This window comes from Coregonus lavaretus (genome assembly GCF_964263955.1).
Source record: "Coregonus lavaretus genome assembly, chromosome: 1".
NCBI classification, from domain to species: Eukaryota; Metazoa; Chordata; class Actinopteri; order Salmoniformes; family Salmonidae; genus Coregonus; species Coregonus lavaretus.
In genome coordinates this window covers 70,161,665-70,176,891 of record NC_139988.1, presented here as the reverse complement: position 1 = coordinate 70,176,891, position 15,227 = coordinate 70,161,665, and the positions used below count along the sequence as shown (strand labels likewise).

Below are 15,227 nucleotides of genomic sequence, written 5' to 3'. Positions count from 1 at the left end.
AAATAGAACATTTCCTGTGTCTGTGATGCCTGCCGTTTGGTGAGACCCAAAACCGGAGGCGAGCGTGGTGAAACTGAGAAGAGACTGTCTGTCCGTTTTGAAGCATTCTTTACCTAATGAAGTAATGTTAGGATTTGTCGGTTATCCTGTGAAAGCTTTTGTGCCGAACCCACAAGGTGTTTCATATGCTGAGGCAGTGAAGAGAGTAGAGGATGATGGGTCAAGGGTGAGTAGTAGGTCTAGGCCAATACAGAGTGATATGAATTTGTGCTTCAGTAAGGTTGGCTTCTTAGCATTCATTGCCATGGTTATCAACTGTACCGCAGAAATTGAACGTAAATCACAGAAAATAGATGTTGTGGTAGCAGCTGCAGAGAAGTACTTGGGTGTGCGACGTTATACTGCAGACGAGTTACAAGGTGTGTTGAATGAAAGAGTCCCATAGTTCCAGGCCGTCGGCTTGGTGTAGGATCAGTTAGGGTCAAAGTAGTGGAATGGGGTGGTGATTTGTATTTTAAAGAAATAGTGGTATATACAGTGTTGTGTTCGACACCACCTAAAGCGAGACCAATTCAAGACCAAGACTAGAGCGAACAGAGTCTGAGTGAAGGCCAAGACCGGAACGGGGGCGAGACCGAGTCAAGACCGAGACCGGGAGGGGGACGAGAGGTCCGAGACCGAGTCAAGACCGAGACAAGAAAAATGCAAGTCCAATTCTAGACCATGATTGGGACCCACTGGCTTATTATATCTGAGTGAATGGACTGCTGTCTTTCCATCGGCCCTATGCAGTGGTGTAGTGGTGCCTGGAGAAGTGGGTCCTGTGTGAAGGAAAGGCGCCATGTGTGAAAAATGTTTTCCTATCGATTTTTCAGATTTTCACTCTCAAAATCACACACAAAAAAAAAAAACTTACAAATAATATATGTAAGTCCACAACAATGCTTAAACCACATCAGCAGACCATTTGAGGTCAGGGAAAAAAAAAAAAAAAACAGCGCATGATGACTGAATTGCACATCGCAAATAGCCTACTAACCAAGACTATGGACCAACATTTTTCAATACCTGGTTTGCATACCCATTGTTGCCTTAGTTAGCAATTACTGGTAGATATAAGTTGAAAGTCTTTCCTACCTACCGGCTACCGATGTCATTCTTCTGTGAGCTGCTCCATCCCTTACGAAAAAAATATTGCAGTTAGAGTGCAGTATAACTGCAGTACACTGTAGTTAGAATGTAGTATAACTGCAGTAGACTGCAAATACTGCGTCCAAAATAACACAGTCGACTGCAGTTACTGCACCTTTACTGCAGTTTCAAAACTGCAATCAGCCAACTATCTGCGGCTGGCGCTTTCATCCCGACCGCCTGGAGAAACACAGCCAGATATGAGCCAAGGTCGCCTCCAAGAGCAAAAGACGGGGGTTCTACGACTCCGGCAAGCACCGGTACAAGGGCACCAACCTGGACGGCTTTATCAAGCGATCTATTGATCCATGATTCATGTAATGCAGTGTCGCTGTCCTCGAAGGCTCCCCTGACCAAGACAGCTTATAACTCTACCCCTATTAGAGAAACCACTTATTTTCACTTCAATAAAACACCTGTTGAAGAAATATGAATCTGAATTGTTTGGATTTATCAGTGTATTTCAATAAGACAATAAGAGTTAATTTGTGTATTAACATTACATACCTGGCTTAAATACATTGGTACTTTAAAGGTAGACAGCGATATGACGTAGATGCAGAAAGTAAACCGCATAGTGGGTCAATTTCCGCTGTGAACTGAGGTTTTCTCACACAGGTTTGAATGGGAGATGGCTACAGGTAGTCTTTCATTGGATATTTGGCAAAGAGAACATTAGTTGTAAATACAGTTTTTTTTTGCAATTGATGTACAATTGCAAAAATAGTAGCCCACTTAACTTGACAGAATGAAAATATTGAAAATAACGTTGTATTTGATCTTCTTTTAATGTTGATTAATAAAATGTTGCTGTTTAAAATGTTAAAATTATTAAAACAATAAATGTTTATTGTTGTGTTGGATGTACTGTATTAAAAGCCTACTCTTTGGGTAGACTGGGTACCTGACTGGTTCTACATTCAACAATCAACAATGCTAGCTACATAGGCTGCGTTTAGACAGGCAGCCCAATTCTGATATTTTTTGACCAATCACATGAGATCTTTTCACATTAGCTATTTTTCAGAGCTGATCTGATTGGTCAAAAAATACAAATTAGTGAAACAAAGATCAGAATTGGTCTGCCTGTCTAAATGCAGTCATTGTAGTCCCTCTTGACAACTTAATATTGGCTGGCTCAAGAGTGCAAAGAAAGCTTTCAAGATGGGCTTGATTTGACATGGTTGCATTAACGACAAGTTAGCTTTCTTAAGCAGAAGCAGAGACATTCTGGCACATAGGCTACTTTGAGTATATAAGAAAAACAATGACGACACCGGGACACAAATTCTGAAATATTCAGTGTTTTATTCAATATAATGAATTGGAATGCTTCATTGCAAATTTTTTAATAGAATAATTTACAGTGCATTCGGAAAGTATTCAGACCCCTTCCCTTTTTCCACATTTTGTTACATTAAAGTCTTATTCTAAAATGGATTAAATACATACATCTACACACAATACCCCATAACGAACAAGCAAAAACAGGTTTTAGAATTGTTTGCAAATGTATTAAAAATAATAAAAATAAATACCTTATTTACATAATTATTCAGACCCTCTGCTATGAGATTCGAAATTGAGCTCAGGTGCATCCTGTTTCCATTGATCATCCTTGATATGTTTCTAAAACTTGAATGGAGTCCACCTGTGGAAAATTCAATTGATTGGACATGATTTGGAAGGAAACACACCTGTCTATATAAGGTCCCACAGTTGACAGTGCATGTCAGAGCAAAAACCAAGCCATGAGGTCGAAGGAATTGTCCGTAGAGCTTCGAGACAGGATTGTGTCGAGGCACAGATCTTGGGAAGGGTACCAAAAAATGTCTGCAGCATTGAAGGTCCCCAAGAACGTAGTGGCATCCATCATTCTTAAATGGAAGAAGTTTGGAACCACCATGACTCTTCCTAGAGCTGGCCGCCCGGACAAACTGAGCAATCAGGGGAGAAGGGCCTTGGTCATGGAGGTGACAAAGAACCCGATGGTCACTCTGACAGAGCTCCAGAGTTCCTCTGTGGAGATGGGAGAACCTTCCAGAAGGACAACCATCTCTGCAGCACTCCACCAATCAGGCCTTTATGCTAGAGTGGCCAGACGGAAGCCACTCCTCAGTAAAAGGCACATGACAGCCCGCTTGGAGTTTGCCAAAACGCACCTAAAGGACTCTCAGACCATGAGAAACAAGATTCTCTGGTCTGAAGAAACCAAAATTGAACTCTTTGGCCTGAATGCCAAGAGTCACGTCTGGAGGAAACCTGGCACCATCCCTACGGTGAAGTATGGTGGTGGCAGCATCATGCTGTTGGGATGTTTTTAAGCGGCAGGGACTGGGGGACTAGTCAGGATTGAGGGAAGGATGAACGGAGCAAAGTACAGACAGATCCTTGATGAAAACCTGCTCCAGAGCGCTCAGCTCCTCAGACTGGGGTGAAGGATCACCTTCCAACAGGACAATGACCCTAAGCACACAGCCAAGACAACGCAGGAGTGGCTTCGGGACAAGTCTCTGAATTTACTTGAGTGGCCCAGCCAGAGCCCGGACTTGAACCCGATCTAACATCTCTAGAGAGACCTGAAAATAGCTGTGCAGCGACTCTCCCCATCCAACCTGACAGAGATTGAGAGGATCTGCAGAGAACAATGGGAGAAACTCCCCAAATACAGGTGTGCCAAGCTTGTAGCGTCATACCCAAGAAGACTCAAGGCTGTAATCGTTGTCAAAGGTACTTCAACAATGTACTGAGTAAAGGATCTGAATACTTATGTAAATTTATATTTTCATTTTAAATGTTTTATAAATTTGCAAAACAATCTTGCTTTGTCATTATGGGGTATTGTGTGTAGATTGATGAAGGGGAAAAAACACTATAATCCATTTGAGAATAAGGCTGAAACGTAACAACATTTGGAAAAAGTCAAGTGGTCTGAATACTTTCCGAATGCACTGTAAATAATACATATTTCATATTTTCAAAATATTGTACAACATCGTTGTGAATTAGGAAATTATTGAATTCTTAATTTCTGTGAAGTTGCATTGAATATTTTTCGCATGCACAGCGTTCGTATTTTCAACTGCTCTTTTAGGACATCATTGATTGATTACTAATTGCTCATGCCTGTTTCTTCTCAGCCCAAACCAGGTGCTGCTGATTACAGTGTAACTATGGTAACCAGCACAGAAAGACAAGTACTAGTTAGTAGATACAGTATGCTAACAAGTACTAACACGGAAGCCCCCTAGGTTTTAAATTCTATAAATATCTGTCTTAAAATGTACAGTTGTCAACTGGAAGCCGATCTTCAACTTTCCAACTTTATGCAACATTTCAGAATAATTAATTAATACATTTTTGGTAATGACTTGGAAGTATGGCAGCCACCATTCAATTATATACTGTACACTGCCTAATACTATAGTTGCAAGGAAACATAGACATTTAAAACAATTTGTAGTATTAGGGCATCAGGCTGTCCGATAGTGGACTGTGGACTGAGAATGGCAGTGAAAAGCTTTATTAGCTAAATCAATTGACTTTTCTAAAATTGTGAATAACAGACCATATGAGTAAAACATGGTCGGAGACAATACTCAAGTCAAAATGGGCTTTTGGGTTGTTATTTTTCTTTTCTCTTCCCCCCTCCCTCCCTAACTTCCTCCCTACCCTCCCTAACTTCCTCCCTCCCCACCTCCTTCCCTCCCCCTCTCTCTCCCTCCCTCTTTCTTTCTTTCCCTCTCTATATATCCAAATATTTACTTCCAAATGTCTATAAGTTAACTGACATACCCTAAATAGTATTTGAACCCAGCCAGGTCTGTTACAGTATGCTTTTTATAATGTGTGTGTTTGTGTTTGTGTGCGTACGTGTTTGTGTACGTCGCGTGTGCCTGCATGTGTGTGGAGTATTTACCTTGACTGGCATTCACTGGGGGTGGGGCATCACTACTAATTCTGCTCTTCTCAAATTCCTCATGATACTTTATCTGCAAACAGACAGACAGACAGACAGACAGACAGACAGACAGAATGGAGGCATCATACATTGTACTGTAAGAGAGAATACTGCACTTTATAGATAATCCCAGAAGGGGTCACTATGTTGCCAAATTCTGTCCTCAACAACGCAGTAGTGTAGGTTTGGAGGTATTGAGAAAAACAAAGAGGAAATTACATTTCAAAGACAACAATGGTTTAACAATGAATACTTTTGCAACCAAGTTAACCCCTGATCACATAACTTTGGTAGGAGGTTTGCTCTAAAGTTCTAAAAAGAGATCACTTTCCCATCCACAATCATGGGCTAAGAAAATCCTACAATGTTTTCTTTCCTTGTCTCCTTTCCTTCATGACCACTCATCTTAAAGGGCTGGATAGGGTTAGTAGTTCTCATAAACCAGTAGCAAGTGTGCATAGGTCTTATAAACCATTAGCAAGTGTATCTAGTAACCCTTATAGGAGACAAGTGGCAATGAAAGGAAAGGAGACGATCTGTCCGAACTGTGTACAACTACTGGAATGCAGCCATTGAAATTTGAGGATGGAGGAAACAGAGGACTGAATGTCCAGAGGAAGCGAAGTGCAGCCCTGTGTAACCCCTCGTCCTCAGACGACCTGAAGTAAACAAACTAGGGAACTAAACAAACTAATAGGGAGCTTAAGAACGAGAGGAAAAGAGGGATAAAAAATATAGACTGTATGTAAAAGACAGAGAGAAAGACAAGAAAACAGAGAATAGAATAAAGATAGTAACAGCTAGAGGCAGACTGAGGCAAGCATTCAGAAAAAACAAAGAGAGATAAAGGGTTAAGAATGTGAGACAGGCAGAGAGAGGGGAGGACAATGACGAGACAGAAAGACCGGAGAGAGAGAGGACACATCTAGACAGAAACACAGAGAGTAAGAGGAAAGAATGAAAGGAGATATGAAAGGAGAAACATAAACAGACAGAACTAGGGGGGAGTCAGTGGAGGGGAATATGTCAGTCTGACACTTGAAGTCACATTTCAGACATTTCTTAGGGCCCAAGAAGGAGTTGCCCTATATGGTCAAACTCCCTCAGCTATGAGGAGAAAGTGAATGTCCACTCCCTGTTTGCTGCTGTTCCCCAGACATTCTCTCTCTCTCTCTCTCTCTCTCTCTCTCTCTCTCTCTCTCTCTCTCTCTCTCTCTCTCTCTCTCTCTCTCTCTCTCTCTCTCTCTCTCTCTCTCTCTCTCTCTTTCACTCTCTTTCACTCTCTCTCTCTTTCCCTCTCTTTCTCTCCTTGGAGCAGCACTAGCAGAGTGGAATGAGGACAGATAGTGTTGAATTCTAGCCATGCCTATCTCCATTACACCCCTAGGGAATACTACAGTCTCTAACAGTCTCATTATTTTAGCATTATCTGATCTACAGTACCAGTCAAAAGTTTGGACACACCTACTCATTCCAGGGTTTTTCTTTATTTTTTACTATTTCCTACATTGTAGACTAATAGTGAAGACATCAAAACTATGAAATAACACATATGGAATCATGTAGTAACCGAAAAAGTGTTAAACAAATCAAAATATATTTTAGATTTTAGATTCTTCAAAGTAGCCACCCTTTGCCTTGATGACAGCTTTGCACACTCTTGGCATTCTCTCAACCAGCTTCATGAGGAATGCTTTTCCAACCAGATTCATGAGGTAGTCACCTGGAATGCATTTCAATTAACAGGTTTGTGGAATTTATTTCCTTCTTAATGCATTTGAGGCAATCAGTTGTGTTGTGACAAGGTAGGGGTGGTATACAGAAGATAGCCCTATTTGGTAAAAGACCAAGTCCATATTAACAGCTCAAATAATCAAAGAGAAACCCATCATTACTTTAAGACATGAAGGTCAGTCAATCTGGAAAATTTCAAGAACTTTGAAAGTTTCTTCAAGTGCAGTTGCATAAACCATCAAGCGCTATGATGAATCTGGCTCTCATGAGGACCGCCACAGAAAAGGAAGACCCAGAGTTACCTCTGCTGCAGAGAATAAGTTCATTAGAGTTAATTGCGCCTCAGATTGCAGTCCAAATAAATGCTTCACAGAGTTCAAGTAACAGACACATCTCAACTGTTCAGAGGACACTGCGTGAATCAGGCTTTCAAGGTCAAATTGCTGTAAAAAAACCACTACTAAAGGACACCAATAATCAGAAGAGACTTGCTTGGGCCAAGATACACGAGCAATGGACATTAGACCGGTGGAAATCTGTCCTTTGGTCTGATGATTCCAAATTTGAGATTTTTGGTTGCAACCGCCGTGTCTTTGTGAGATGCCGAGTAGCTGAACGGATGATCTCCGCATGTGTGGTTCCCACCGTGAAGCATGGAGGAGGAGGTGTGATGGTGTGGGGATGCTTTGCTTGTGACACTGTCAGTGATTTATTTAGAATTCAAGGCACACTTAACCAGCATAGCTACCATAGCATTCTGCAGTGATACGCCATCCCATCTGGTTTGCGCTTAGTGGGACTATCATTTGTTTTTCAACAGAACAACGGCCCAAAACACACCTCCAGGCTGTGTAAGGGCTATTTGATCCAGAAGGAGAGGGATGGAATGCTGCATCAGATGACCTGGCCTCCACAATCAGCCGACCTCAACCCAATTGAGATGGTTTGGGATGTGTTGGACCACAGAGTGAAGGAAAAGCAGCCAACAAGTGCTCAGCATATGTGGGAACTCCTTCAAGACTTTTGGAAAAGCATTCCTCATGAAGCTGGTTGAGAGAATGCCAAGAGTGTGCAAAGCTGTCATCAAGGCAAAGGGTGGCTACTTTGAAGAATATATAATCTAAAATATATTTTGATTTGTTTAACCATTTTTTGGTTCCTACATGATTCCATATGTGTTATTTCATAGTTTTGATATCTTCACTATTATTCTACAATGTAGAAAATAGTAAAAAATAAATAAAAACCCTTGAATGAGTAGGTGTGTCCAAACTTTTGACTGGTACTGTATGATATAGAGATGGAATGAGATAGATTGAGCCAGTCCATTTTAGAAAATCAGTCTATTAGGTTGGTCGGTCACGAGAAAATGTGCTTATGTTTGCTGATTGAAAGAGGATAAGGGAGAGCACAAAACAGTACAGCCTGCAAAGAAGGACTGCAGTTTTGTACGTAGCACCAGTAGCAATGTAGCTGGTCCCAGATCTGTAAATGTATAAAGTGTAAACAGATGTGGGACCAGGCTAGTAGCAATGATCTTTGGAGCTCAAATGTTTTGGTCCAAAGTGAGAAGAGGGGAAGATAGGGAAGTGGGTGTAGTTTATTAGGAATGGTGATTCGATACTCGTTAAGTTCTGTTTTTGAAAATGTAGATATAGCGTGAGTAGACTTACGTTGCTGATCTGGTCTTGTGTTTTCTTCACTCTCTGCATCTCCGGTGTGTCGGCCACCACGCTGAAGCCTTTCCCCTTGTTCTTCTCAAACTCCTCTTTGTACAGCGCCTGGCACACGCAAACGCATGTACGCACACACACACACAAACACACACATACACAGGTTTACATAAAACCTCACATACTAACAACATTTCTTCATTTGCTGTATGTCATACAGTCACAGAAACATATGAACACATGACACATAAGCCATTACACTTCAGTAGAAGGGCTGAAATCGAAATACTGTACTACAATTATAACATTAATGATGACGATAGTGTTGATTGGGCAATGCATGCATGTTAAATATACTTTTTCCTCGTCTATTCTCCGTGAACCCTCCATATTCCAGAACGAAATTGCGCACATCCACGAAGAACTACATTCCCTAAATGCTCACCACGATGCCTAGATCCGTTCACCAGTTTTCTTTCACGAAGATAGGTTTTAAAATGAGCATTCTGCCATAGACAACTATTGAACAGACATTAAAGAAATCCAACAAAGTTGTCAATAGTGACACTCGAATCACAGAGAAAGATTAATTATGCCTGTCACGACTTCCGCCGAGGCTGCCTCCCCTCCTTGTTCGGGCAGGCTTCGGCGTTCGTCGTCACCGGCTTACTAGCCACTGCCGCTCCATTATTCATCATTCCATTTGTCTTGTCTTGTCAATCACACACACATGGTTCTTATCCCCTCATATGTAAAATTTAGGGCAGGGGTGCTCATTTTAATTTCCTGTCTTTTTTGGCTATTGCCAAATATGTCACATAAAAATGTTTTTGAAGTTTTTGTATTTAATTGACCTACTGTTTTTGGTGAACACAGGAAATACTGCAAATGCCTTTTCGAAGTTTGTTGTGAGAGTCTCAATACATTTTGCAGTTATTTTAAACTCAGAAATAATGTCACCCTCCTACACAGTACAGTAAGTAGCTTACCACACATAGACGAGCAGTTCATTAGAGTACCTAAACTTAGCACTTAAATAGCCACAGGTCTATGAGGTTTGCTGAGCACGCAAAGTTGCCATCAACTCAATCCAGTCACCATTCACAAAAATAAAACTAAAAGCTGATAAAAAAGACATGTGGAGAAGACGTTTCCCCAACAAACTGTCACTCTCACAACTTATAGGCAGCTAATGTTACTTTGCTTGCCAATCCGTAACTCCCTAAGCTTGTTACTTTGTGGAAATACAAGTCTTTCTCTTGCATAGAGCAGCAGTGGCCCCTACAGTGTGGCCTGGTGTAACATGAGAATGTTACTTGTTGCAAAAACATGATTTTGAAATCACCAGAACAGACTATTTGCAAGCTTACTTTATCGGGTACAGATAAAGAACAGCCAAGTAAACAAGACAGAAATACTTGGAGCTTTCTGTGTGCAGTGGACAATGTCAGCCTATGTTTATAGCCTTACTAGTCTGATGCATTCAACACCATTCATGGGTGATTATGACAGATTAAGGTTTAATAATAGTTTCAATAATTGCTGTTTATGCTAAATAATAAGAGTTGACGACAATGGGCAAGAGTCCTAACTAACTTTCACTTTCATGTCCAAGGACAATTGTAGAGGGTTTTAAGGGGTTCAAACCAAATGTGGAAATGTAAAGAGCAGAATTCACGAAGGCCAAAACTTTGTGACCAGAACAAACCACCCCGTCTGGCCCCCGTCCCACCCCCCAGGACGCCTCTTCCCCATAGCTAAACAACCGTATAACGTTCTGCGCATGTGTTACTTTACACACAATATTTCTTACGCAGCTACTGCTCCCCCTCCCCCTCCCCCTCCCTTCATGATGTGTAACTACTGTTTCTGAGCTAATTTTAGAGCAGATGGTGCGAATAAGCCTACCTGTATTTTTTTTCTTCAATCAAAGCACATATAGTGACACACGCTGTTGAGTTTTGGCCGCATGATAATTTTTTAAGACCATTCCGCACGTGAGTACAATCACCTTAAAATCTCATAAGAAATTACCTGGTGTAACAGTAATGTTATACTATGCTATTACATCGATCTGTTATGCAGAATATCTATTAATCATTAAGTGATCTTGTGAGACATTGATGAAACTTTATTAAATGAGCACCATTCTGAGACGTGGCAGAGCGTCGCTCCGGTGCGTTGAGGCAGCACTACACCCCTGCCTACATGACAAAAACATACCTAGCCTACATCTACACATTGCATTAGGACAAAACAATCTGCGTTTAACCATAAATAACACACAACTGTTATTTAGCTTCTCAATGATCATGCAACACCGCATGATTTGATGGACAGACAGCAAATCATTGAAATTCGCCAGAGTAGCCTACTGCTCCATCTCTGGGCAGCTGAACCGTGTGTAAACAGTATCCAGAGTTTAACAACATGCCTGTCAATTTATTAATGGGGCAGTGTAGTCAAAAACGTAATTTTCCAGTTTTTTTTATGATATTTCCATACTATGAGGTCGAAATAACACTCTGAAATTGTGAAAATTATAATAATAATAATAATGCCCTTTTTGTGTAAGAGCTATTTGAAAGAAATGGTTGTAATTTCAGCCTGTTCAGGTGGCATGGAGTTTTTGGCCCAGATCATGTCATCACAATCTGGTACTGTATGATTATATTTTTATTCAAACCACCCGCAGGCCGGATTGGACCCCCAATGTGTGTGGGCGGTAAGTTCGATTTGTGTGGGTAATCATGCCATTTATAGTTAGGCCTACAACAGACAAAGAAGTTTGTACAACATGTGTTGGGCTGTAACAGACAAAGACGTCTGATCATTGCCGGGGGGTGAGTGAGATTTGGAAGGGAGGGGGAAGCAGCAGCGGAGATACTGGAGCTATATAAAAACAGTTGTATAAAGTATAACATGCGCAGAAGGTTGTTTAGCTATCGGGAAGAGGCATCCAGAGAGTCTGGTCACACAGCCAATATGCCTCACTGGATTCTGGAACTCCACAACCTTTTGGTAAAATAAACCAATGGTGACTCCATACCGTTGCCTCCGCTCTAATAATTGTAAGGTTGCCCATGGAAGCGTCTTCCCCAGACCTGACGATCCGAATCACATTCTGCGCATGTGTTTCTTTACCCCTACTTTGCACACACATTTTTGTGGTCACCCTCCCTTCACATTTCTAACTGTCAATCATGAATGATAATTCTTCAAGTTTTACCGGTGAAACGTCTATGCAGCAGCTGCATGTCAACCATTTGATCTCAATCATTTTCATGGGAATATGCATTTAGATCTTCTTGAGTTATGTACAGTGTCGTTTTGAGGTACAGTGTTGTTTTGAATGATGTACAGTGAGTGGATTTTAGAGCAGAAGATGTTAACAAACTGTAGCATACCTGTGTTTTGCCTAGTGGTGCGTAGGGCTGTAGCAGTCATAATATTTTGTCAGCTGGTTATTTAATGCAAAAGTCTGCTGGTCTCACGGTAATTGACCATTAATGAACATAAACAAGTTTAGCTGCATACAAACCACTGATGTGCACCTTTGGAACATCTACATTTAAAAAAAAGTCTAATTAATCAATTTAATATACACCATCACAATAAATCCATTATTTATTTTAGTCAGGTCTAAAGAAACATGATATGAAGAAAATGTATTTCAGAAGAACAGAATATGAGTTGGCCTAATGTATGTTATCTGGCAATGCTCCATGCCATAGGCTGTAGGCTTGTTAATTTAGCTGACAAGATATATCCTGTGCCATTATATATATTATATGATTTTATAGTAAGAAGAATATAATTTAACTTAGCTGAATAAAATAGAAAGGATATTTTTCCCATTCCGGAGCGAGGGCGCATATGAAGTGGCTATGTTGAGCGTAAACGTGATCATTTGAAACAGGTCCTATACGCTAGATTTAGAGTTATTTGGCAACTTTATTGTGCATGGTACAAACTATAGAATGTCTTAGAAATCAAAACATACATGGGGTGCATGATGCGACCATAGGCTCTTGATGATTTGAGAAAGTCGCAAAAAAAGCTTGCCTCACACTCATCAAGTGATAATATTCTTTACCCATCAGAAAATTCTTAATTTAATGTTGTCTTTATTAATATGTAAAATTAGTTTAGATTTAGAATGGCCCATTATCAAATGGGCAGGAACAGGGGCAGGGGAAAAAGACATGTCGTCCGTATGCACTCGAATAGCGAATGGAGGCAGTTACTATCGATTTGGGAACATCGATAGTAACATGTTTTCGCAACGAAACATATTTCACTAAACCAGTGCTTCTCAATTATTTTCTGTTACGCCCCCCCTAGGAAGAAGTAAACATTTCGCGCCCCCCAACTCTCCGCCGCGACTGTAAATAGTATAATTTGTCTATAAAATTGTTATAAGTACACCTCTGCATAACATTGTATCCTTATTAACATTAAAGAAAAGAAAAAAAGAAAAAAGAAAGAAATATAGATCAACTTACAACAAAGAATAACTTTATTAACATTGTTTTTTAGTCTGTAACAGAAAATACATAAAGTGCATCAATTTGCCTGAAATGTAAAAAAAAATTATATCCTTATTTAAACTGTAAATTTTTTTTGACCATTTGATACTGAAAAATAAAATAAAATATAATCAATAAATAATAATACATTCAAATTGATCAGCAACATTCACTCAGGAGCACAATATATGAAACACTTTGACCTATAAAACAAAAATGAATAAAACAATTTGGGCTGATTTTTTTTAAATAAAAATGAGGAAGTCAGGATTAATGGCTACAATGAGCACGTTTTGCAGTGCACAGCTTTTTGAAGCGGGGTTTGAAGCATGATACTGCAACTCTCAGCTCCTGCTCAATGTTTAGCTGGGACCTGTACTTGGTCTTCAGTGCAGCAACAGCAGAGAAGCCAGTCTCACAAAGATAAGATGTTGCAAAAGGAAGAAGAATGCCCATGGCCCTCTGCCCTAAGAGTGGATACTGCCTCTCTACACTCAGCCAGAATTCACTCAGTGTCTGTGATGTGAACCTCAGTCTCAATGTGGAGTCAGACGTCATATCAATGAACTGGTCCTCCTCTGCAGAGCTGAAACCAGTTGGAGCTGGTGCATTGAAAGGATCTCTCACCCAGTCATATTGGGAACTGTTTTCAGGGAAGTACTTTTTAAAGAATCCCATCAGTGATGAAATATGCTCCTTAATATATGGAATCACTGAGGTGGCATCATAGTCAGTAGTGTCAACAAATTCATGCAGGTTCTCGAATGAATCAGTATTTCCTTCATCAAGTCGCCTGCCCCACATTGCAAGCTTTCGAGTGAAAGAGCTGATCTTGTCTGTGACCTGAGGGAGGTGTTTATCTTTCCCTTCATTTAGCTTTCCAAATATGTCACTCAGGTAGGCCAGTTTTGCCAGGAAGTTCTCATTACTAAATTTTTCTGCGAGGTCATACTTGTGCTCCTGCTCCGAAAAACATTCTTATCTGCTCTCTGAGCTCAAAAACTCGGGACAAGACTTTTCCTCGTGACAGCCACCTTGCTTCACTGTGAAACAGCACAGCTTGATGTTCAGCTGAGAAGACTCTTGTTTTTAGTGGTCTGGTCTTTATAAAATTGACTACACCTTCAATGTCAGTCATAACCTCACTTAATTCAGAGGAAAGGTGCCTTGATGCCAGTGCTTCTCTGTGTATAACACAGTGTGTCCACTCAGCATTAGGTGAGGCCTTCTTGATGAGTGCCCAAAGTCCTTTTCTCATCCCTGCCATGGTCTGTGCACCATCACTGCAAACACCAATGCAGTTCTCCCACTATAGCCCATTCTCAGTCAGGAAGCAGTCCAGCATTTTGAATAGCTCTTCAGCTGTGGCTCTATCTCTGACATATTTACAAAAAAGTAGATCCTCACACAGGGAGTTTGTCATGTCAAAACGTACATAAGCGATAAACAAACAGTTGCTTCATCGAACTGTAAGGCAAAACGTTTGTCTTTGAGTTTATCTACCAGCTGTAAGATCGTTAGCAATGTCATTTGTACGTCTGGCGACAGTGTCATTGGACAGAGGGATAGTTTTTATTTTTGCAGCACTTGCGTCATCCAGCATGACAGAGACCATGTCTAATGCTGCAGGCAGTATCAGCTCCTCTGCTATGGAGTGGGGTGAGCAATTTGGTATGCCACCTTATATGATGCTAACAGTGCTCGCTGGTTTACTGAAGTAGCATTCACAAAGTTTGTTGGCAATATTTGGCACGTTTTCGCTGAAAAAACTCAAGCGGCTTATCAGCGTGATTGGGGTGTAATGTCTTTAAGTGACGCCTTAATTTATTTGGCTTCATGCTGTCCGCTGCCAACATTTTTAGACACAGTAAACATACCGGTCTTTCCTCGTCTCCCACCGTAGTCACAGTGAAGCCAAGCGCTACATACGCTTCGTCATATTTCCTCCTCTTAGCTTTCGGGAGACTTACGTTTGTCTCATTATCTCCGTCTCTCTCCGCCTTCCTTTTCATCCCTGTTAAATATTTTTCCATGGTGTCTCTTAAGGGTTTATTATCTGCACTTTATATCTCCTGCTCTGTGCTGTGTGCTCTTGTTCGGTGCAAAAAAAAACTACTCCCTGCGGCAAAAAAAAAACAT

The 15,227-nt window shown here is 40.7% G+C and overlaps 1 protein-coding gene across 1 annotated transcript in view; it reads right to left on the bottom strand.

Moving 5' to 3' along the window:
* LOC311130585 (LIM and SH3 domain protein 1-like) overlaps positions 1 to 15,227 on the bottom strand; it is a 40,622-nt gene that overhangs the window by 18,038 nt on the left and 7,357 nt on the right. Inside the window, exons 4-5 of the mRNA XM_084163358.1 lie at positions 8,560 to 8,667; positions 5,111 to 5,183 (exon numbers count right to left, since the gene is read on the bottom strand). Coding sequence (XP_084019484.1) covers positions 5,111 to 5,183; positions 8,560 to 8,667 — 181 coding nt within the window. The remainder of the gene's footprint in view (positions 1 to 5,110; positions 5,184 to 8,559; positions 8,668 to 15,227) is intronic.